The sequence below is a fragment of the Gorilla gorilla genome, chromosome 13 (genome assembly GCF_029281585.2).
Source record: "Gorilla gorilla gorilla isolate KB3781 chromosome 13, NHGRI_mGorGor1-v2.1_pri, whole genome shotgun sequence".
NCBI classification, from domain to species: domain Eukaryota; kingdom Metazoa; phylum Chordata; class Mammalia; order Primates; family Hominidae; genus Gorilla; species Gorilla gorilla.
In genome coordinates, this window is record NC_073237.2 from 117,221,209 (window position 1) to 117,244,140 (window position 22,932).

The window sequence follows — 22,932 nt, forward strand, 5'->3', positions numbered from 1 at the left end:
CAAACTGTAGAATTCAGTGGAATCCATGGCCTTTACCTCTCTATAGATGACCTTTTTCCTACCCCTTTACAGCTCCTGTTTTTTTCCTCTCCAAACTGCCCTAAATTTAGAGGTTTATTTTGAAGTAATAATCAGTCACACACAGCAAAGTCTCTCCCAACACCTGGGGAGCAGATGTGCTGGGATTATCACTGCCATTTGAAGGGTGATAAAACTGAAGGAAAGGAATCTGACTAAAGTGGCACAGGTTAGAACTAGCAGAGTCAGGTCTAGAACTCATATTTCTAGAATTGTGTGATGATGTACTGATAAAGTTTTACGATGCCCGGATCTAAGTATTATAATAGTGTCAATTTCTAAGTTCATTTTCCATCTTTTACCTCTCAGTGGCACTCAACTAATGTTTTTTGCCCCCACAGGTCGGGTACTCACAGAAGATTCCATATTCTCTCTGGCAGTAAGGGTGAGAATGTTGCTGGCAGTGGTAGGAGTGGCAAGGTGGCCAGAGGACAGGGTCCTGCCATTCCTCCTCAGCCTCCAGTAAACCAAGTGCAAAAGCCAGAGCCAATTCCTTCTGCCACCCAGAAGCTAATTCACTATAGGGAAGACAAGTGATTGTTCAAAGGGAGGTTTTAAATCATAAATCAGACACATTAATTATAACTTTAACAAATGTTATTAAAAGCAGCAATTAAAAACCATGAATCTTTTTGAAGGTGCAGAGGGTTATAAGGTCAGTTGGCAGTAATGCAGCTATTATCTGGTATGAATGAAATGCTGGGGTGGGGAGTCAGGGTGACCTCATTAGGCCTTGTGCTATCTTCCCAGGTGGTGCAGACACCCCCTCCCTCCTTTTCCCTCTCCAAGCCCAGAGCCTCCCCAGAGCCCAGGTAGGGAAGGTCCAGATGTACTGTAACAGGATTGCTCGTCCCAGGCTATCTCAGAAGTCTGGAAAGCAGGCCTAGAAGGTTGCTGGGCTCTCTGAAGCCAGGCAGGAAGCTACAAATTGGATCCCAGTTCCCACAGCACCCCTGGGCTAGGGGTTGGCTTCTCAGCTCCCCTTCCACCTGGCCCCAGTTGGCCCCTGTGGCAGCAGCTGTGGGGCTGAGAAGGGGGAAGAACTGGGTCCAACGCCAGCTCGTCTATGCCTGGGCTGTGCCAGGGAAGCAGAGGAAAGTGGGTGGGCTGTGCACAGGAGGTGAGGTCCCCCTTAAAAGGCACTGTGGGAGCTGAGGTCTAAGATCGGGGGGGCATCTAAACTATCTCAGGGGACCCCCTGAACGCTCACAGGTAGAGAGGGGTCAGGCCTAGCAATGGAAAAACAGCTCCTGCAGGCCTGCTGCCCCGCCAGTGCCTCTTGCTGTACTACCACCTTCGCCTTCCTGCTGGCGGCCTGCAAAACCAGCCAAGCTGGAGGCCACAGCAGCAGTTGGCAAGGCTGGTCCCCATCTGGTGCCCACCCTCCACGTCAAGGCACTTTTGTCCATTTTCCAATCAAGTGAGTCAGTTTCTAATATCTCTGGAAGCAGCAAAACATGAGGGGTCCTCTTCCCCCTCCCAATTTTGGTTTCCCTCCAGATGAGGCAGAATTTGAATGTTGGTTCCAAAAATTCTCTTTCAAACCCCCACTGGCAAGGGCTTCCCTTTGAGGGAACTGAATGATGCAGGCCCTTTAAAAATTTCAACCTATCCCAAAAAGTGATTGTCCATTTCAGGGCAGGGCAAGGGATATGAAAGAGGATGAGTCCCCTGTGCTTCCCTATGGGACCAATGCTGGTTGATGGGCTGAAAGAAGGAGCGGCCACTGAGCTTTCACATTTAGTTGCAGCACCTGGGCCCTGGAAGTGGGCCAAGGGAAAGCCAAGGGAGGAGCCAGCAGGCCGAGAGGGACTGTGTGGCTGTGTGTGTGTACACTTGGGCATGTGGTGGTGTGGCCGTGTGGGGTTGTCTGCGTGCCTAGAACTGAAAGTACAACACATGTGGATGGAAGCTTGTGCGAGTGGGTGTGTATTGTCTGCTGTGTGGTGTCTGGTGGGTCTGGGGGTGGGAGGCACCAGAAACAGGTTTAGCACGACATGGTTTCCCTCCCACCACTACCACCCCCCACCCCCGTCCCCCAGGTTTGGAAGGATGCCTCCATTCCAGCAAGGCCAGGCCCAGCTCTATGGTGACTGAGGGGGTGTGGCCAGGGAACAGAAGACTTCTGGGACCTCCAAAGCTGACACTGGCAGCCTTCACTCTCAGCCTTAATACCTGGGCCCTGGTGCTGGTGCCTTCTGAGGCAGACCCAGCCCTTCACTCTTCAGATCCTCACAGGCTTTCACAGGGGCTTTCTCCCATCCCACCACCTCTCTCCGAGAGCAGTGGGGAGTGGCAGGAAAGTGGAAGAGAAAAGCACTGAGCAGCATCCTCTTATCCACCTTCTCCCATGCTCTCTCAAAGGTGCCTGTTATGTAGTCCCTGGGAGGACTGGCTGCCCCACGGGTCACGTATGAAGGGGATCCAGTGGAGGGACAGCTGTGCACACACAGGATGTGCGAACACACCCAAAAAGGGGCGAGAGAGATCAAGGCACGCAACTGGGGACAAAGACCTGGGCCTCAGGAGGAAGGGTCCCAGAGCAGGGGACACAAGGTCAGAGAACAGATAAACAGAGTTTGAGGGGGTGTGGAGTGTGTAGAGACACAGGCACAGGGGTAACGAGCCTGAGGAGGCCCTGGAACAGAGCTGGTACAGCAGAGAGACGCAGGCCTTGGCCTGGCAGGCAGGCAGGCAGGGCGTTCTGCCAGGCACTTGCAGCTCTGTCCTGCTTCCTTCTCCCATCCCAGCCTGGAGAAAGCTGGGGAGCCTATGGCTTCTGCTGCTCCTCCTTTGGTTTTCAGGACCCCTGGCACCCCCGGGGGCTAGTCAGTAAGGGGTGGTCCCTTCCCACTCCACCAGGTACTGAACCTTGCCTTCAGGTGTGACCCTCCGAGCCAACACCTGGTACTTCTCCCCACAGGCCAACCGCCCAGCTGCACCAAAGTAGTTGGTGATAGATGACTTGAGGTGGGACAGGGATGAGTCATCTTCACTGATGCTCTCAAATGTGTGGCTGTCAATGCCTTCGTCTGGCCGCTCGGGGACTGAAGCCCCCTCTGCACTGCTGTCCGAGGGGCAGCGTCCATCCAGCTCAGCTGCCCACCGCTTTGCCCGCAGGGGCATGTATGCCTTGGCTGCCAGCTTCCTCTTTCGGCTGCCCACTGTCCATCTGTATCAGAAGTGGGAGAGGAAGATGATGAGAATGAGATAGAACAATCACAGTAAATTCCTCTCCCTGAGTCCTCCCCTCAGTACCAGGAAAGTGGAAGAGAAAAGCGCTGAACAGCATCCTCTTATCCATCTTCTCCCATGCTCTCTCAAAGGTGCCTGTTATGTAGTCCCTGAGATGATCTATGCCTTGGGCATAGATTATCTCACCGGATCCTCACAAGAGCCCTGCGAGGAGGGAAACTGAGGGTCCAGAGGAGAAAACCAGGTAGGGAGTGGCAGAGCCAGGATTCAAATGTAAGAACGTCCAACTCCAAAGCATATGCTCTTAGAGCTAGGATCCCGGCACTGCAAAAGCACAAGAGCACCATTCCCTGAGCCTCCTGAGGCCATGCAGTGCAGAGGCCCTGCTTATCCCACCTTGCCTCTCACCAGACTGGTGGAACAAGATAGGTCACATAGGGCTGGGGGTTAGGGACTGAAGGACCCTGTACCCTAGAGCCTGGATGGAGAGACTGACAGACATCACACACACACACACACACACACACACACACACACACACACACACACACACACGGGTGTTAGAGAAATGGACACACAGACACACAGGACAAGGCACAGATTCAGATGCTTAGAGACAGAAACCAAGACCTGAAGTGCTGGTGAAACCAAAGAAACAGGAAGAAATAGGCCAGGCATGGTGGTGCACGCCTGTAGTCCCAGCTACTCCGGAGGCTGAGGCATGAGAATCACTTGAGCCTGGCAGGCGGAGGTTGCAGTGAGCTGAGATCATGCCACTGCACTCTAGTTTGGGCAACAGGGTGAGACTGTCTCAAACCAACCAACAAACAGGAAGAAAGAATAAACAGAGGCAACAGCAGAGGACACCTAGACAGATGTCAAGAGAGACAGACTCCAAGACAGACCTCTACAGGCATTATACCATTGTCCTTTTTTTTTTTTTTTTTGAGATGGAGTCCTACTCTGTCACCCAGCTAATTTTTTTTGTATTTTTAGTAGAGGCGGGGTTTCACCATGTTGGCCAGGCTGCTCTTGAACTACTGACCTCAGGTAATCTGCCCACCTTGGCCTCCCAAAGTGCTAGGATGACAGGCGTGAGCCACCGTGCCTGGCCAGGCATTATACTTTTAATTCTACTTTTGCAAGGGCCTCAAGTATCTTAAAATACAGTGCAGCTTGAGTGCAGAGGAAAGCCCTGTGCTCGACCACTCCCCGTACTGCTGAGGACCAGCTGTTGCCAGACCAGTTGTACTGGAGATAGGCCCCCAGGGATTTCTGTCCCCACTCCTAAATCTTCCATCCTGCAGGATGCCATCTTCCGTCAGGCTTCTAAATAAACGGCTCTTTCCCTTAGAGACCCCGGAAGACAGGCACCATATTCAGACAGCCAAGAATCAAGGTCAGGGAACTCTGTAGTCCAAGAGGCAGAGAGACACCCAAGCTCATGGCATGCAGAGGCCAAAAGTGAAAGAAACTCTGGTCCAACAACCCCAGAACTGGAATCGTCCATTGAGAGGTGTGTACAACCTTCTGCAGCAGGTGAAGCATTCCACAGGGATGGAACCACGGGAGGCTGAATGCCTATACTTAGGTCCCATCTAAAGCCCCGTGACTCAGAACCAGAGGGTCCAAGAGCCAGACTCACAATTGCAGAAGGCCAGGTACTCCCCGCCAGAGACTGAGACACATAGAATGAGCCACACATTACAGAAGTGGGAGGTGGAGGGGCTGAGAGAAATGATGGTCCTTGCAAAATGTGAAGGCCAGACCTCTAGGAAGCTCACCTGGAGTCATAGGAGAGGCTGGTGGAGGCAGAGCCAGAGGTGCTGGCAGCGTCGGTGGAGTCGACATCTGAGAAGAAGGTCTGGCCTGAGCTGGCACTGAGAGGGGCAAGACGGTGAGCCTGCCGGTGGCCCGGCCCAGCAAGGTCCTGCCAACCTGGCCCGCAGGTTCCCCTAACATGCATCCTTCATCCCAGTGGAGGCCCGTCTTCCCACAGCTGAGCTTCCCACCACCACACCCGTCTGTTTCCTACCCAGCCACCCTTCAAAGTCCAAGAAGTCAAAAAAACCTCCCGGAGCACCCTCCCCTGGCGGTGACGTAAGCACTGGTGTCAATAACTGGAGCGTGATCCGAGGCACCTGTGCAACACTTCACAGGTCAAAAGTGCTTTCATTTGCATTATCTTGTTTGAGGAAAAGAGCTGAGGAGGTTCAGAGAGGTTAAGGGATTTAGGTAAAACTACATAGCTAGTACTGATAAGCAGGGTCTGGAGTTCAGGTCTGACTCTAAAGCCCTCCTCTGTGTCCTCAGGAAAATACTAAATGACCTTTAATAATTTGGAAAATAAAATGATGGAAGATGCAGTTCCTCCCTTGGACATACTTAAGCATGGGGTGCTATGGAACTACAAAGGAGGGCGTCCAGCACAGCCTGGGGAGGGTTAGTAAAGCCTTCCTAGAAGAAGCAGGGTCCTGAGTTTTCAGATGGGCTAGGGCAAGGCAAAGGGTATTTCAGGCAGAGGGAGCAATATGAGCAAAGATGAGCAAGCATCAAACAGCATGGTGAGTGTGGATAACCATGGGGCAAGGTGGGGAGGGCTAGAGAAGAGGGGAGGGCTGTGGTGCTCTGGGAACAGGGATGTTATGCTGAAAGCTCTACTGCAAAAGCCCCTTCAGACAGACCTGCACAGCAGGGATCCTTTTAACTGAGGGCTTGGCTTTCTGCTTGGTTCCCTCCCTGTCTCCAGAGCAGACCTCTCTGCTAGGTCCCTCACTGATACCTTTTTAAACTTTGAATTTCATCCAGCGTGAAGTCAAATATGCTAGCCAGGTGGTGGTTGGTGCTCCAGGCTGAGGTGAAGTCACTCTGTGGACACAGGAAGGAGAGAGGAAGGGTCAGACAGCGAGTATCAAATCCACCTCCCACACAGGCTGCCTCCTATCCAGCCAGGGCCGCTGAGGGCTGGGCCCTCCCTAGGGTAAGACCATCACCTTTATTCCAAGTCCTGACCAGGGAGCCAAAGTCATCCCAGTTCTAGCCCTGCCTTTGTCTCTAGCTGACTGTACGACCTTCACCTCTCTGGACCTCAGTTACTTCAACTGCAAAATGGGGACAATAACCCCTGCCTTGCTTCACTCTTACAGATGTCAGGAAGTGCAGTAAAATTAAATAATGCTTCTAAACCACAAAGTGCTGGGACATGAGGCATTGCTAATACTACTGCCCACAGGGAGGGCTTCAGGGAGGTGGTGGAGTTACTGAAGGAGGAAAGAAAGTGCTCTGGAACCCTGGTTCCAGGCTGGGCTCTGCCACTTTGATGTGTGGCCTCAGGAAAGTCACTGCCCCACCCTTCCCTCAGTGTCCCTACCTGGACAGTGGGGACAAGAATATTACCTGCCTTTGCCCCCTAACTTTGGATTCCTGGGAGAACTTGGGGGGAGATAAAGCAGGGGTCTTAGAGTGCCTGGCTTAGCTGTAATAGGGACTGGCTTCTTTAAGGGACATGAGAGAGTCCTCTGGGCCTGGGGGGCTTAGTTTTCGGCACAGGAAGCCCTAATATGTGCTGACCCTGCGTATGAAAATGGAGAGTAAGAAAACAAGGAACTAACACTGGGAATAGCATCTTCCAGCAAAAACTTTGATCTTTTTCTTCTATAAACTCGCCTTTTCTGCTGCTGGAATTCGTGAGGCAACAAACTGTGGAGACAGAAGAGGGAGAAGGTGGCCCCGTCAGATCCTGAGGGCCCTAGGGTGGCCCAGAGGGAGGCGCCGCAGGGGCGGGGGTCACAGCAGTTGGGGAGACAGGCTCTGAACACAGCTGCACCTTCACAGGGAGGCCTGGGGAGGAGGGAGAGTCCTCGGGAGCAGTAGGGGTGGGAAGGTGTGGAGAGGGTATAGTGGGCAGAAAAAGAAAAGGTGCCTCCCCAGGCACATGCATCCAGATGCCCTGCCCCCCCCAGTGCCAGGATGAGGGGGCTCAGCTGAGCCAGGAGAGAGAGGGACCCCTCACACACCCTGCCTTCCCCTTCACCTCCTTGCCCAAGTCCTAATCCAGCAAGGCTGGGTCCTCAGATCTGGCTTTTCCTCCCTGCGAGGTAATGAGGGGGCTGTGGTGGTGAAAGGAGTTGGGGATCTGGGATCTGGGATCCCGCTCAGCCACTACCTAGCCCTCTCAGGGTCCTACAGCTGGGACTGGCTGGGTGCAGGTCCTCCTTGCTTGCTTGGAAGCAGAGAAACCGAGTTTGGCGGCAGCCCTGGCCCCTGGGTCCCCGAGCACTGACCCAGGCTTGCTCTTTCCTCTCTTACGCAGCTCAGAGGAGGCGCTGTTCTCATTTGGCAGCAGTCCCTTGTCAGGCAGCAGCTTCCCTGGCGGGTTGGGTGGGACGCGGATGCGCAGGCGGAAGATGCACTTCTTCTTCTTGATCTCCTTGCCGCAGAGGAACCTGGGGGGTGGGCAGCGGGAGGAGGAAGCTCTGGAGTCTGTCAGTCCATCCTCCTGGGGAGTGGGGTCAAGCATGACACAAGCCTCTCTGCCTCCTTGGACCCAGAGCTAAAATCCGGGTGGCCTCTGCAGATGCTGATTTCCTCAAAGCCCATGGGATGCGGGGTTCCAGGTAGCAGCTGAGAACACGGCTGGTGCCTCCTCCCTGTGCTTCCTCCTGCACGAGTGTGGTTCTTGCTGCTCTTCTCCCTTTTGTTTGCCTTAACCAGCCCCAAGGCCACCTCCTGCAGGAAGCCCTCCTCCAGCTTACAGTGGAACTCCTATGGTCAAGATACTGGAATCTACTTCATTCTGTTCTCTGGTTTCCCCAGGAGACTGAAAGCAACACTGGCTGGGCTCCCCTGAGGCTGCAGAAGTGACTCAGACACAGCCCTACCCTCTTTAGTACAAGAGGCCACCTGCCCTCCCAATAGAGGACTGTCCATTGGGAGGGCAGGTGGCCTCTTGTACTGAAGAGCAGGGCTTTGTCTGGGCCCTAAACCATGAGAATGTGGAAGAGAGAGTGGGTAATTCTACCCAGAGGTGTCTGGAAGAGTTTCAGCGATGAGGACCTTATTTTATTCCCCACCATGACCTCAGCACCCAGACAGGCCCGACATAGAACAGCAACTCAATGAATACTTGTTGATGGAACGAATGAGTAAAAAAGACTGAGGCACATCCTAGACAAAGGGCAGAGCATGAGTAAAAGTGCCAGGTAGGAAACCAAGGGCTCAGGATGGCTGGCACCCAGGATATAGAAAGCAAAGGGACAGCAGCAGAGGACGCGGGCACAGCCTGGTCTTAAAAGGCCTTGAGTGCCAGGTTCAGGAGGCTGGGCATGCCTCTGTGGTGTGGTGAGGGACATGGCCAGCTGTGTATGCTGAGAACCCTGGATGGGAAGACAGGGGCTGAGGGATGTCTTCCACCCGAGGATGTAGCCCACCCGAGATGATGCACCCATCCCTCAGTGCCTGGCCCCCAAGGCCTAGATGTCTAGAGCAGGAGGGGCCCTCAGAGAGCAGGGGTGCAGCCCCCCTACAGAGCTGAGCCCAGTACCAAAATGCGGCAGGCTGCTGGGGTGGTTGGAGTGGCTGAGCAAAGGAGGTGGGGTACCCCCTGGATCTTGGAGAATGGAAATGATCAGAGAGAAGGGGAGTATCAGAGAGGCAGGGAGCATAGCCTGAGCAAAGGCTATGAGGTAGGAAGGAATCTCACCTGTAGAGGGCCCCACCACACTCCCTCCCCTCCCTGCACGCACCGGCTTTTATAACTGTTCAGAGCGTTGAGGAGATGCGGTCCTCGATCTGTCACTGGGGTGCTGGTGAGCTGTGGGAGAGCAGGCCAGCAGGACATCAGACCCAGGCATATGGCGCATGGGGAGGCCCAAGCCCCTACTCCCTCCCTTCCATCTCCTGATGCTTCTGAGTCCTTCAGGTGAGGACCACTGACTCACTCCAGGATCTCAGAAAAGCCTTTTCACCTCTCCAAGTTCATTCCCATTTGTAAATGGAGAGAATACTTCCTGACCTAACTGTATTGAGAGCTTTAAAAAGTCCATACCCTTGACCCAGTAATGCTACTCCATGGAATCTATCATGGAATCTATATATCTGCAGATATAACACGAAATAGGAAGAAAACTTTACATACAAAAAAAAAATGGTGGCATTGTTTCTAATGGTGGACAAATGGGAAAGAAACTGCCCAACAGGAAGGAAACAAGTAAACTATGGTAGAAAGCAATGCAGCCATTACATTTGGCGGGCGCCTATAACCCCAGCTACTTGGGAGGCGGAGGCAGGAGAATCGCTTGAACCCAGTGGGAGGAGGTTGCAGTGAGCTGAGACCGCGCCACTGCACTCTAGCCTGGGCGACAGAGGGAGACTCCGTCTCAAACAAACAAACAAACAAAAAAAGTTTATGAAGATTCTAATAATATGGAAAAGCATAATGTATACTAAAAAAAGATTATTTAAAATTGTATATACTGTATCAGTTAAACCATAAAACAGTAAAAGATATTCATAGAAGAGAGTCGGAAAGGAAATGTACCTATGCATTAGTTCTAGTGATTTCTGGGTGGCATGATATGGATTTTTTAAAAAGTATACTTCCTTATACTTTTTGGTACTTTAAAGATTTTCCACCAGGAATATGTACAATTAAAAAAATTAGAAAAAAGTTACTAAAAACCAACTCTACGTATCTTTTAAGGTTTTATAATATCTATTTTTTAAAAAAAATTATCAAATACTGTAAATGAAGATGTTATTACATAAAATATTTTGCAAAGCATAAAGGTTATTCTTTTTAAATTCCTTTTCATCAAAGAAAGATTTGGGGCAGTCCATAGAGAAGATGCCTCACTCTGTATGTGGTGAAGAGGATTCTAAGGATGTCATTAGGGAAAAGAAGACACAGCACCCCCGTGGGAGTGATTAGGGAGGCCCTGGCTCCAGCTCTGGCTCAGCCTCAAAGCTCTGCTGACCACAGGCAAGTCACTCTCCAACTCTGACATTCTGAAAGTCTCCGTTTGTAATTTCACTCCGTGGATCTGAGGCTTCCAAGGCCCTTGGTGACCCACTATTTAGCATAGGATCAGCAGTGGGCAGACCCACTCCATGTTGCAACCTAGCCAGGAAATCTGGAGTGGGTCAAACACTCAGCAAAGAGCTGTGTTCCAGCCAGACTTGATCTAGGGCCTCAGCTCCCCTCCACTGAACTGGGGAGGCCCCAACCTGCCCACTGCCAAAATCTGGGATTAGGAAGGCCCTTAAAGGACACAGGCTCAGAAGCCTGGACTCAGGGATGCAGCAACTCAAGGGTGAGAGTTCAGAGACTTCCATCCTAGTCCTGCACTGCGTGGCCCTGGGCAAACCTCTCTGCCTCCTGCCACTGACATCCCACAACCCCACATACCTTGCCAAGCTGCAGGAGCTCCCAGTGGTGGTTGACAAAGGCCAGAATCTCCTCAAAGTCAAAGTACTTCTTCTTGCTCTGTACCCCCAGATTATAGAGGGCCAGGTGAACCACATCCACCCTGGGCAAGGGGGCAAGGAGGTGGGACCAGGTGAGGTGGCAGCCTGCTCAGCCAGGGTCACAGCTTTCTGGGTCCAGGCTGAGAGACAGGGGCAGGGTTGGGACCCAGTAGCTGGAAATGGAATTGTTCCAGGAGGGAGGAGGGAGGGGAGAAGCTGGGAGGAGCAGCAGTGGGTTTGGACTAAGCCCCACCCTCTCACCATCGCAGGGGCAGCCTCTCGATGTACTCTGGGCCCTGGTTACACACGGAGCAGAAGAACAGGTAAAACCTGTGGGTGGGTAGAGAGGGGAGCCTATGGTGGGAGGGGCTCTGACACCCCCGCCCCAGTCCAGCCCCTTGATCTCCTCATTCCCCACCTACCTTCCCATAATCTTCTCACTCCTAGGACTGCTGGCCACTGGGGGTCAAGGACAGGGCAGGACAGGGACTAAGAGATACCCCATATTCCTTCTAACCCCTGCCCTCAATCTCCTTCCCAAATCTTGCCCTGAAGCGTGGCTGAGTTCACAGAGAGTGAGCTGAGCTAGGCTGGGCTGCCATGGTCACCCTCTTCCCCTCTGAGACAGACACACACGCAATCACAAATGACATGAGACACCAACCAAAAGATGCATAACATCAGGTTTGACATCCACAAGGACTCCATTAGCTTTGCTCCAGCGGTTAGAAGCCACATTAAGCCATCCATTTCCCCAGTGACTGCCACAGCAACCCTGGGCAGGGCTGGCGCAAAGACTGTGTCATCCCTTCTTCCCCAGACACTTAAGAGACTAGGGCATAGGGAAGGCAGGCATTTATCTAAGGTACTCCACAAATCAATGGCAACTAGGGATGTGGCCCAGCATACTTCTTTATTGCCTCCTGGCCCTGCATAGCTAGGGGATCCCCTACCTTGAGCTGCCTCCAGTAAACAGGTAGGCATAAATTGTCACAGACCTCCTCTTGTCTGGAGCCTGGCAGTCAACCTGCAGGAGTTGTTGCTGCCATCCCTGCCCTCTCCCCACCACGCCCAAGGCCCACTTCGACCAAATTAGCACCTACCGGTCTCCAAACATCATGGGCTCATTAAGGCACTGGGTGCAGGCCTCGTGGAACCACTGCCTGCACCGGTAACATTGCAGCATCCGCAGGTACCATCTGGAGAGACAGAGGAGCCAAGGTCAGCCAGGACCACACCCCCAGTCAGGTATGAGCTTCGGCAACCTTTCCCAAGTTAAATTTGCCCTCCACTGGCAGAAAGGGAAGAGAATTCAGCTACTGAGCACTTACGCTGTGCCAAGGGAGGACCTGAGAGTTGGACATATACTCTCATTTCACCTCACCACCTGGTAAAAGATGGGACACTGTCCCCATATTACAGATAAGTCACAGGTGAAATGGCTTGCTCTAGCTCACAGGCAAGTGGAGGATGGTGATTCAAATTCTGGTTTCCCTAACTTCAGAGGCTGTGCTCTCCTTGCCATGCCACAATGAAGCCACCATTTCTGGACTTGCTGCTTCCCCAACACTGCTGACAGGGAAACGTTTGCCTTGGAGACTTCACGGGAGAATAATGGTTTCTGTAAGCTGCACGGGGGCAAGACTACATCTAGCTTTTCTCACCTGCAACTGTATCTGCCCTATCATGGTCATCCAACAACTATTCATGGAATATGAAGAGCAAAATGCTCAATGCTTCATTGACACCTTGTCAGGTGAGCTCCACGTTAAAACGCAGATTCCTTGGTCCACTGCAGACCTATTCAATCATTGGGGAAGCCTCTGGGATGCATTTTTAACAAGCATCCTGTGCAACTCTGCCCATAGGCGTTGAGAACCACTGCATTAATGCAGGAAAGGTTTCCATAAGCATTTCTCCATCAGACAATACTTGGGGAAGTTCATGGGCCTGAAGTTAAGGTTAAGCCCATTTGAGAGATGAAGTAGTTCAAGCTTTGCCCAAGTTACCCAGCTGGAGCTTGGGGCTGAGATTCAGGACTTCAGGGGGTCCTGACGGCTGAACTTCCTGAGGGCAGAGACCCTCCCTCTTACATCTGTGGTTCCTTCCACAATGCCACGTGCACTCAGCCCAAAGGAGCAAGCTCAACTGCCATGGCTACATAGAGGCCCAGGTCGCCAAGGAAGAATCAAAGACTCTTGCCGCAGAGCCAGGACAAGAATTCCCTCCACAGTGGCCCCGACATAGCATCCCCCGCCCCCCGGCCCCCTACTCCTGCCTGATTGCATATCTCCAGGGAAAAGAATCTTTTCTATTTTTGGAGACAGGGTCGTCCTGCTTTGTCGCCCAGGCTGGAGTACAGTGGCATGATCACAGCTCACTGCAGCCTCCATCTCCCAAGCTCAAGTGATCCTCCCACCTCAGCCTCCTACGAAGCTGGGACTACAGGCGTGTGCCACCGCGCCAGGCGGGAAAAGGATCTTCATATCTCACCAGCAGCCGGTTCCACTGACTCTGACTGTGAAAAGGTTATCTTGACTTTCATGCATTAGTACCACCACTACCACCAGTAACAGCTCACATTTTTTTTTAAGTATTTACCAAGTGCCAGGCACTACGAGAACCTCTATGTGAATTACGTAATTCACGCTCTGCTCATAATCACCACATGATGGGGAAACTATTCAGAGAGCTGAGGCTAAGGGGTTGCACAGCTGGTAAGGAGCAGAGCCAGGACGTGGACGTCCTGGGAGGATTCGCACTGTGTCCGGCCCAGGCTCTTAACCACTCTTCAATACTTCCTCGTTTCCTACAGAGCTCCAAGGAAACACCTCTGCCCTCCAGCCCTGCTCCACAGTGCTAGATGCCACGCGGAGCCGGCCTTCGGTTCTCCCCTTGAGGTCCCGCCCCTTGAGGCCTCGCCTCCTCAGGTCCTGTCCCCGAGGCCTTACTATTCCCTCCTCCCCACCCCGCCCCTCCACAGGGTGCTTCTCAACTGCCTCACCTCCCTGGGGCCCTGCTTGGGCGGTCGCAACCTGCCAGGCCCGCCTCCCGAGGCCTCGCCCAAACGTCTAACCTTCCGGGCCCGCCCCCCGAGGCCCCGCCCTCAGGTCTAACCTGCGGAGTTCACTTCCCGAGGTCCCGCCCTCAGGTCCAATCTTCCGGGCCCACCCCTCGAGGCCCCGCCTCCGCAGCGGCTGACCCCCCCTGAGTCCCGCCCCCGAGGCCCCACCCCCGCGGCTGACACTCCAGGCCCGCCCCTCGAGGCCCCGCCCCACAGCGCAACACACTGGGCCCGCCCTCAAGGTCCCCGCCTTGGCTGACACGCCAGGCTCGCTCCTTATGGGCGGTCCCTGCTGGCGATTCTTGGAGACCTGCCCTGCCGCCCGGGGGGCCCCGACCCCCTGCCTTACTCTCCGGGCCCGCCGCAGTAGCAGTAGCATTGCTGCTGGTTGGTGCGATGGGGCGAGTCCCACTCGAGCTCCTCGGGCTGGTAGGACAGCACCATCTTCACGGCCTGCAGCGTCCTGGCGATGGCGCCCTTCTTCAGCGCGCCGCCTTTCTGGGGGGAGATGAGGGCCCCAGTCAACCACCAGGTCCGGGTGGACCACGCGAGTCAGCACACGGCTGTCTATTGAGGGAAGTGCTGCCAGGGCTTGGGGGACCCGCAGATATTCCAATATAGTCAGAAAAGCAAGGAGCTTTTTCTCATTAATTCCAAACCCATCCCCTCTATCCCAGAAGGAACTCCGTTGATAACAGAATTAAGAGTAATAAGCGCAATAAAGGCAACAATTACCAACATGTATTTACATGGATTTTCTTTTTTAATAGTAAAGCATCATTTATTGGTCCCGTTATTCCCGACACCAAACCCATCTCCACTTTACAGTTGAGGAAACTGAGGCTCAGGGAGTCTACAAATCCTGGCCAAGGACAGTGGCAGAGGTGCTATCTGTCTCCAAAGCCCAGGTGTGGCCCTTCTGCTTGGAGCTCAGGCTCTGTGATGGGAGTCTCTGGTCTGCCCCACTGGAGGAGGCAGGAGAGGCAGGGACTGGGGAGGATGGAAGGCTCACCCGCACAGCCAGTGCGAAGATGCAGCGTCGGCAGAACCAAGGTGTGAGCAGGGGCTGGTCAGCACTGCCCGCTATGGGGATGTGGCACTGCTGGTGGTAACCTACGGCAGAGGAGGGGGCGGTGAGCGCCCACAAGGACACCGTGGCCCAAGGCCAGTTGGCCCAAAGGAGGCAGGGTTGGGAGGGCTGAGGGAAGTCCTATGAGCTCTGCCTGCCAGCTGCCGGGAGCCTGGCTGCTGATGCCCACCAAGGTGGCCAAGTCAGTGTCCAGGCTGGGAACTAAATGACAGCATTGGCCAGTTGTGGGGGTGGGGATACAGGAAGGTCTGACTTCAGTGCCTGAGCCCCATCTTTCCCACCCATCCTCTCCATCTAGCTGGGCCCCAAATTACATACACCATCATACCCTCCCAGCTTTTCCCCAGGATCTCTTCCCAAGCCCTCACTTATAGCAACTGGCCCCCTTTCACCCTGCAGTGCCAAGAGAAACAGGAAGCCAGCTGAGGCCCCAACAGGCTGCAGCAGTACCCGTCAGGGGCCAGTGCGTGGGGACCTATAGGTCGGGGCCTTCTCAGGGCCCTGCTCGCTCCACTCACCCAGGCCACACTTCCCGCAGATGAGGATCTCATTCAGCGGCCCTGATGTCTTCCCTAGGCAGATGTTGCACTTGGGCTCCTCTCCTGGAACACCGGCTGAAAGAGAGGCCCTCGAGGGTCAGGTCCAGCTCACAGGAATGGAAGTTTTATACTCACACTCCAGATGCCCAGCCTCTACTCTCTGCTAGGCCTAGCACTGGGCCCCACATGCCACCTCACTGAATCTCCCCAACCACTCTGAGATGCCTATCATCATTACTGTTCTAAAGATGGGGAAATTGAGGCTCTGAAAGGTTAAGTCCCTTGCTTAGCTAGTAAGTAGGTGGTGGGGGGGGATTAAACCCATGGCTGTTTGACATCAAACCCTTTGTTCTTTTGACACATCATGCTGCCTCTCCCGCCTTATTTGTTTTGTTAAATGGTTGTTATTTTCTTAAAACTTTATTATGGGATAATATAATTTGTTTGTTTTGTTGAGATGGAGTCTCTGTCACCCAGGCTGGAGTGCAGTGGCGTGATCTTGTCTCACTGCAACCTCTACCTCCCTGGTTCAAGCAATTCTCCTGCCTCAGCCTCCCGAGTAGCTGAGATTGCAGGTGCATGCCACCACGCCCAGCTACTTTTTACATTTTTAGTAGAGACAGGCTTTTGCCATGTTGGCCAGGATGGTCTCGAACTCCTGACCTCAAGTGATCCACCTGCCTTGGCCTCTCAAAGTTCTGGGATTACACGCGTGAGCCACTGTGCCCAGCCTAGAAGTTATAATGAAACTCCATCTTCTCATCACTTATGAACTCATGGCCAATCTCGTTTCTACTATATTCTCACCTACTTCTCCTTCCTGTAATTATTTTAAATTGAGTCCCAGATACCCAATAGTTTTTCCATAAATATTTCAGTATGTATTTGTGAAAGATCAAGACTCTTTTTAAAAAACATAATTAAAATACCTCTACTGCACCTATAAGTTAACATAATTGCTTAATATCATTAACAAATTCAGTTAATGTTCTCATTTCCAATTGTTTCTTAAGTACAAATACCTTAACAATTTTAAGTCTGTTCTTTTGAATCAAAGTCCCCAAGTAAAGTCCATACATGGTGACTGGCTGATGTTTTTAAAATTGCTTTTAGTCTATAGGTCCCCTCTCCATCTCTTTTTTCTTTGCATTTTATTTTGGTTGAAGAATAAATATGTTTTTATGTGTGAAAGGTTTGTGTGTATACATTAAACACATTTTGATACGTGTTTGTCTTATTTCCCCAGCACGCTGAAAATTTTGTAAGGGTAGAAATGGGATCTCTTCGGCCGGGCGCAGTGGCTCACGCCTGTAATCCCAGCACTTTGGGCGGCCGAGGCGGGCGGATCACAAGGTCACAAGTTCGAGACCAGCCTGCCCAATATGGTGACACCCCCTCTCTACTAAAAATACAAAAATCAGCTAGGCGTGGTGGCACGTGGCTGTAGTCCCAGCTACTCAGGAGGCTGAGGCAGAAGAATCACTTGAACCTGGGAGGCAGAGGTTGCTGTGAGCTGAGATCAAGCCACTGCACTCCAGCCTGGGTGACAGAGCAAGACTCTGTCTCAAAAAAAAAAAAAAAAAAGAAAGAAAGAAATGGTACCTCTTCATCTCTGTATCCCCAGGACCTCATAGAGTGTGGCATGTAACAGGTGTTCCAAGACGTTTGTTGAATATATGGCCAGGCAGGAACGTTGCCTCTTATTCTTGAACATGCTCCCAGGAAGGTGGTGCCCACAGTGCATCTCAGTTAAGTCCTCACTGGCTTAATGAAGCAATGGATCAATAACTACAGTGGTGCTCAGCCTTATGGTCTCATCTCGGGAGATGCCAGAGGGTCACCATTCTGCCCGGAAGGGGCAGTTCTGGCTAGGAGACAAGCCATTCTTCAGCTGATCACTGTAGGTACCTCCAAGGAGCCTGGTATGTGGTGGGCCTCCACAGGAGGTCAGCTAAGGTGCATGGTCTTCTCCATCTGGCTCCTTATGCTTTCAATAAGGGGGTAAACCAGGAGAGGAGATCCTCATTGCTTTGGATATTTATATAATACATTTCAGGGGTTGGAGAGGAATCGGTCTGCACTGGCCACAGTTTCTTGGAGAAGGGGGCAATTCGAAAGCTTTACTAACTGGCTGAGTTCTGCACCCTCTTCTTGGCAGGCTTCTTGGAATCATCTCTTACTGTAACAAATTCTTTTTTTTTCTTTTTCTTTCTTTTTTTTTTTTTTTTGAGACAGAGTCTCGCTCTGTTGCCCAGGCTGGAGTGCAGTGGTGTGATCTCAGCTCATTGCAACCTCCTGCCTCAGCCTCCCGGGTAGCTGTATTTTTAGTAGAGACAGGGTTTTACTGTGTTGGTCAGGCCAGTCTCAAACTCCTGACCTCAGGCGATTCACCCACCTTGGCCTCCCAAAGTTCTGGGATTACAGGTATGAGCCACTGCGCCTGGCTGGTAACAAATTCTTGAGTAACAGCTTCTCTAAAACCAATAGTACTGAGCTAAGCATTTTACATGGATTAGCTTACCTAAGCCTCCCAACCACCCTATGAAGCCAGTACTTTCACTATCACCTCTCACATGAAGAAACTAAAACTCAGGTCATATTACTTGCTCCTGCAAATGCAGCTAGTAAGTGGCAAAGCTGGAACTTGGTCCAAGGTCTACCTGACCCTAAAACCTGCTTCTTACACTGCTAGGGGCCATGTCTCTTCTCCTGTTAGAGTATAAATGGCAAACAGGTTTCTCCTCTTATGCCAACTCTGATTGACAGGCAGTAGCTGCTTGGGGCTCCAAGTTGAAAGTACATGTGTTGTCAATGGCTACTGATGTCTGTTGTGTGTATGGGAAGGGAGAATGGTGGCAAAGATGGCCCTGACTTGCCATCTCTGCAAGGGAGAGATGTCAGCTTTCTGAAGGCAGGGATGGTACCCAACCCAGATTCCAGGCATGCCCAACCCAGGCATGTCCATCTTCACCCTGCCTGGCTCACCTCTGCTTTATTGGTTTTTCTCCCATTCCTCCCAACTCCTTGCCCCGTGGAGAAGGCTGCTTCCATTAGTTTTATTCATATGTTAAATCAGGGACACTGTGCTTGCATCTAGAGCTGACAATTCTGATTACCTGGGCACGCCCCCTTTTCTAGCCCAGACTGACGCAGAGCTTTGAGCAGCTGCAGCTGTAGTGCAGCCAGGAAGCAAACGCAGGCCTGAGGCCCAGTCCTGGCCCTCCCAGCACCTCCCTAAGCTACTTTCCCCACCTGCCCATCCTCCCTCCTGGGGTATGAATTCTCAAGGGGATGACTGATGTCCTAAGTACCTTCCCAAGTCAATATACAACCAGATTTGATCATCATCACAGGTGGGCTTGGGGTTCATGGTCAAGGGCAGATGCCAGGAGTAAGAGATGGAAGGACAAAAGGAAGAAATGAAGGCAGCAGAGGAGAGAAGACCTGGGGAGGTTGGGGGCTACCCGAAATGTTAGGAAAACTCACCATGCTGTATGTCCTTCCATAGGACCCAGTATTTGGAATTATCTTCGAAAGTCACGAGGCAGCTTTGCTTAGAGCTGCTGACCTGGGGTACAGATAGGAAGGAGCAAGTGAGAAAGGGCTGGGGAAAAGCCAACCTGGAACATAGTCTTCCTCCCCCATTTTTGTCTCCGTATGTTCCAGAAAGCAGGGCTAGAAGGGGAAGAAGGATGGCAGTTCCTGGACAGGGTGTACTCCTAGTCACTGGAGTCGTACAGCCAGGGACCGATGGATGGCAACTTGGTCAGAATGTTGAGGACAGAAGCACAAGTCAGATGCTCCTCTGTGATCCTCTCAAACCTGACTTTTTTGTTTTGTAGGCTCTCAGAGCACTTTTCTAAAGAACTAGTTGGATGATGTTGACCCTAAGGACGGTGCCTGCAAGACCAGGCTCTGGCCCCTCCCACCACCAGCTTTGGGCATGAGGGACAAGAAGGGAATTCTCCAGCAATCCCCCTGCCCCCTGGTCTGACAGCCAGGCTGGAACATCAGCAGAGAGATTCTGAGTCTGAGAACAGGGGCCAGAGAGGATGGGTTTACCCTCTTGATCTTCCCGAGGTAGTACAGGCCATCTGTCCACCGGCACAGCACATACTGGCCCTCCGTCAGTTTGGACATCAAGTCTTTGAAGTTGTTCTTGACCTTCGCCAGGGCCCCCTTGTTGGGGAGGTGGCTGGTGGCACCATAGGAGTCCCGAGTCCCTGGATCCAGAGCTCGATTCTCCATCAGCTTCCCCTGACACTGGGAGAGAAAGAACAGGGTTTTTGCTTCTTGCTTCCCTGCTTCAGAAAGCCCATCAGGGGAAGGAAGGAAACCACCATTTCTGTACCCTGTGCTACAAGCCAGACTTGGTTATTATCTCACTGATTCCTCGTGACCATCCTATGAGGGAGACATTATTATTATTCACATCTTACAGATAGGGAAACAGGTGTGGCAAGGAGAAGAGGCTGATGGGCCAAAGGCAGAGCCATGGCCCATACCACACTACCTTTTAAAGAGAATGGATCTCTCAACCCACACAGAACAAAGTCCCCTACCCAGCGGGCCTGAACCACTCCCTGTCTCAGGAGGCTGAGGTTTTATTCCTTAAGCAAACACAGTCCATGTGCTCTGGATAGAGGATCTTCTCCAGGCAAGCAGTTGGGTTTTATTTTTACCCCCAACCCCTGCAACCATCCCTACCCTGAGATCTGTCCAGAGAAAATTCACCTAGAAAGGAAAACTGGGTGGCTTGTAGCTAGTGCAGACTGGGTCATCTGTCTTTTGTAATCCCCCCTTCTGTTCTCAATTATGAGATGATTTAATGGAAACCAATTCTGGGACATTTAAACCCACTTATGCTTTCACCCAGATACACATTTGCTCCAAGCAGTGAAGTCATCCATCCCCATGCCAGCCTCTCCACGCCTGTCTCTCACCATCCTATTCAACGTGCAGTTCACCCATCGATTTCTCTCTCCCTGCCTGTGGTACTGCCTTCACGCATCTCAAACTCCTCCAAGCAATTAGTTGCCACAGCCGGCCCATTTTAAGTGCCATGATTTCTGGCTTTCCAGCTCTAGCTTCCATCCTCCTGCCCTGGTCTGAGTTCAGGCCTCATCGTTTGCTTGGGCCATTCATTCATTCATTCACCCAATAACAGTTTCCTGGGCCTTGTGCTTACCTCCACTAGGCACCTAGGGTGGGGAACGGTACTACCAGCACCCAGTGCTAAACAGGCCGTTCCTGCATTCCTGCCTCTCCACCAGACTCTTCCGCAGGGCCACCAATTTCCTTCCAGAAACTTTCTGGGGCTCCCCACTGCCCTCACTGGTGCTCAAAGCCGTCCCTAACGCCCCCTTTCTGCTGGGCTCACCTGGCTCCAAGTCCCTCCACACGCTCTCCACTACAGCCACACACAGCCTCTCTCTTTCCCCGCGGGCCTACTCGGGTCTCCTCCTTGTGGCCATGGCGCTGGGCACCTGGTGTTATGACTATCTGTTCACAGGGAGAGAGTCCAGTGCCTGTTTCTGTGTGGTGCGTGTGTGTACTCCTGTGAGACTGGGCAGGATGATGTCTACGGCATTGTGCCAGGGAGTGTGTGAGGCTAAGTATGTGCGGGGCCCTGGGGCAAGCCAGGCACTGCAGGGGTCTCGGCTCCCCAGATGGTGGCGTGGCCACGACCCTCTCCACCCCCACTCCCATCTCCTTTTTCTCCAGCGCAGAGCGCACAGGCTCCCGGGCAGGGGATGCGGTCTGAATCCCTGTCCTCTCCCTGCCACCTGGTTCGCCCGGCGCTGCGAGGTCCCCGCCCGCCCGGCCAGGGGCCAGGCCGGGGCCGCTGCAGGTTCACAAACTGACACTTCCTCCCCCGCTGCGCCTCTAGGAGCCGGCCGGGTCGCCGCACCCGCCTCCACCCTGGCCGGGCGGGGGCCCCCGGGTGGCGCCCCCCCAGCCCCCGCCTCCGTCCTCCCGGAGCGGGCCCCCGCGGGCTGTGATTGGCTGATTCAAACCCATTTGCAAAGAAATGCCTGTTTGCGGGTTCCCGTCTGCGTCCAGTTCAAATCCGCGGCACCGGGAGCGCGGGGCCGGGCGGGGGCAGGAAGCGAGGATGATTCATGCGCCGGGGCCTCTCCCAGGGCGGCCGTTGGCTTTTTAAAAAGGGTGTTCAGGAGGGGGGAAAAAGCTTGCAGAAGCACCCCCTTCGGGTTCAGCGCTCCTCTCCTCAGTCGCTCGGACGCCAAGCCTCCCCCATCCCAACCCTGCCGCAGCCTGACTTCGGACGTGAGCGAAATGCCAAACGCCCGTCTGTCCTTCCCCCCCCCCCGCCGATAGGAAAATTAAAGATCGGGGGCGAGGAGGAACGACCTGTCACCCACGCCCCCCGGGGCTCGGGAACCCGGGTGGGGCCCCTCTGCCCCGCAGGTAACCTGCACCCCCCGTCCCCACCCCCGAGCGCCCCGCTCCGCAGGAGTCTCACCCCCCGGAGGCGTTCGGGCCGCCAAAGTTCAGGGAGATTTCGAAAAGAGAGGGATGAGGGCCGGGAGGGGAGAGCGTGGCGGGGAGTCCGCCCAACAGCGCAGAACTCACCGCGAGGCTGCGTGTCCGCCGGTCCCACTTGGAGTCTGGCCACCAGGCGCATCGGTGGCGGAGGCGGCTGCGCTCGGCCCGCGGCTGCCCGGCCGAGTGTCCGCCCGTGGGGCCGGGGTCGGGGTCTCGGCGGGGGCGGGGCGGGGCGGGGGCGCCGCGGGGAGGAGGGGGAGGCGGCGGAGGGAGGGGCCGGGGCGCTCAGGAAGGGGCCCCCCGGGCGCGGGGCGCCATCTTTTTCGCGTTTTCCCGCGAATTATTGACGTCCCGCTTATGTAATTAGCGGGGGCCGCGCCGGCCTCGCCATTGGAGCCCGCGGCCGCCGGGCTCCGCAGCGCCGCCAGCCCCCGCCCGCCCCCGCCCGCCCCGCGGGCGCGCATCCTCCGCGGCCACTAGCCCGGACCCGGGCCCCCCGCTGAGGAGCGGCCACACCGCGGCGCACACGGAGACGCCAGGCAGCGCGCATGGCGCACACGACCGCTCGCACACTTGTTGAGGAAACACAGCTCTGCGCGCAGGCACCGGCGGACCCTGGCACAGACACACAGCAGGGCGGCGCGGACCCTTGGCGCAGACACACGCAGACACAGACCCAGGACGCCCAAACAGGCCACACAACACCTTGCACTAACAGCACAGGCGTTCGGCACAGAGACACAGCACAAGTATAATGTAGATACACAACACATAGTGCACAACGCATGTTGTTCTGACACAGGTCAGAACACACCACAGCATGTACAGGACACAAACACACCGCAAAGAGAAGTACTGTACACACCAGCCATAGGCATAGATACACAAGGGGGAACACACTGTACACAACAGAGACACGCAACAGAACATGCATGTAAGGTAGACGGACATAACACATAAAGTCACAACACAAGGGCAAGAGACACAAGTTTTCC

The 22,932-nt window shown here is 53.7% G+C and overlaps 1 protein-coding gene across 3 annotated transcripts; it reads right to left on the reverse strand.

Annotated features, from left to right (window-relative positions):
* Window positions 1-612: 612 nt before the first annotated feature.
* Window positions 613-22,169, reverse strand: PHF19 (PHD finger protein 19). 3 transcript variants are annotated; one of them, XM_004048530.5, is made up of 15 exons: window positions 22,025-22,169; window positions 19,493-19,693; window positions 18,917-18,998; window positions 15,410-15,505; window positions 14,814-14,914; window positions 14,151-14,299; window positions 11,841-11,936; window positions 10,999-11,067; window positions 10,679-10,799; window positions 9,018-9,085; window positions 7,557-7,718; window positions 6,885-6,972; window positions 6,056-6,141; window positions 5,058-5,153; window positions 658-3,250 (listed from the first exon to the last, which is right to left on the reverse strand). In XM_004048530.5, exons 2-15 carry the CDS (start codon window positions 19,676-19,678, stop codon window positions 2,908-2,910), a joined length of 1,743 nt encoding a protein of 580 aa, XP_004048578.1. In that variant the 5' UTR covers window positions 19,679-19,693; window positions 22,025-22,169; the 3' UTR covers window positions 658-2,907. The 3 variants fall into 3 exon arrangements, with proteins under 3 accessions (XP_055207800.1, XP_004048578.1, XP_018889199.1); XM_055351825.2 differs by lacking the exons at window positions 14,151-14,299; window positions 14,814-14,914; window positions 15,410-15,505; ... (1 more) ...; window positions 19,493-19,693; window positions 22,025-22,169 and adding an exon at window positions 13,742-13,859 and having other exon boundaries at window positions 613-3,250; XM_019033654.4 differs by lacking the exons at window positions 14,151-14,299; window positions 14,814-14,914; window positions 15,410-15,505; ... (1 more) ...; window positions 19,493-19,693; window positions 22,025-22,169 and adding an exon at window positions 13,855-13,956.
* Between the last annotated feature and the right edge of the window lie 763 nt (window positions 22,170-22,932).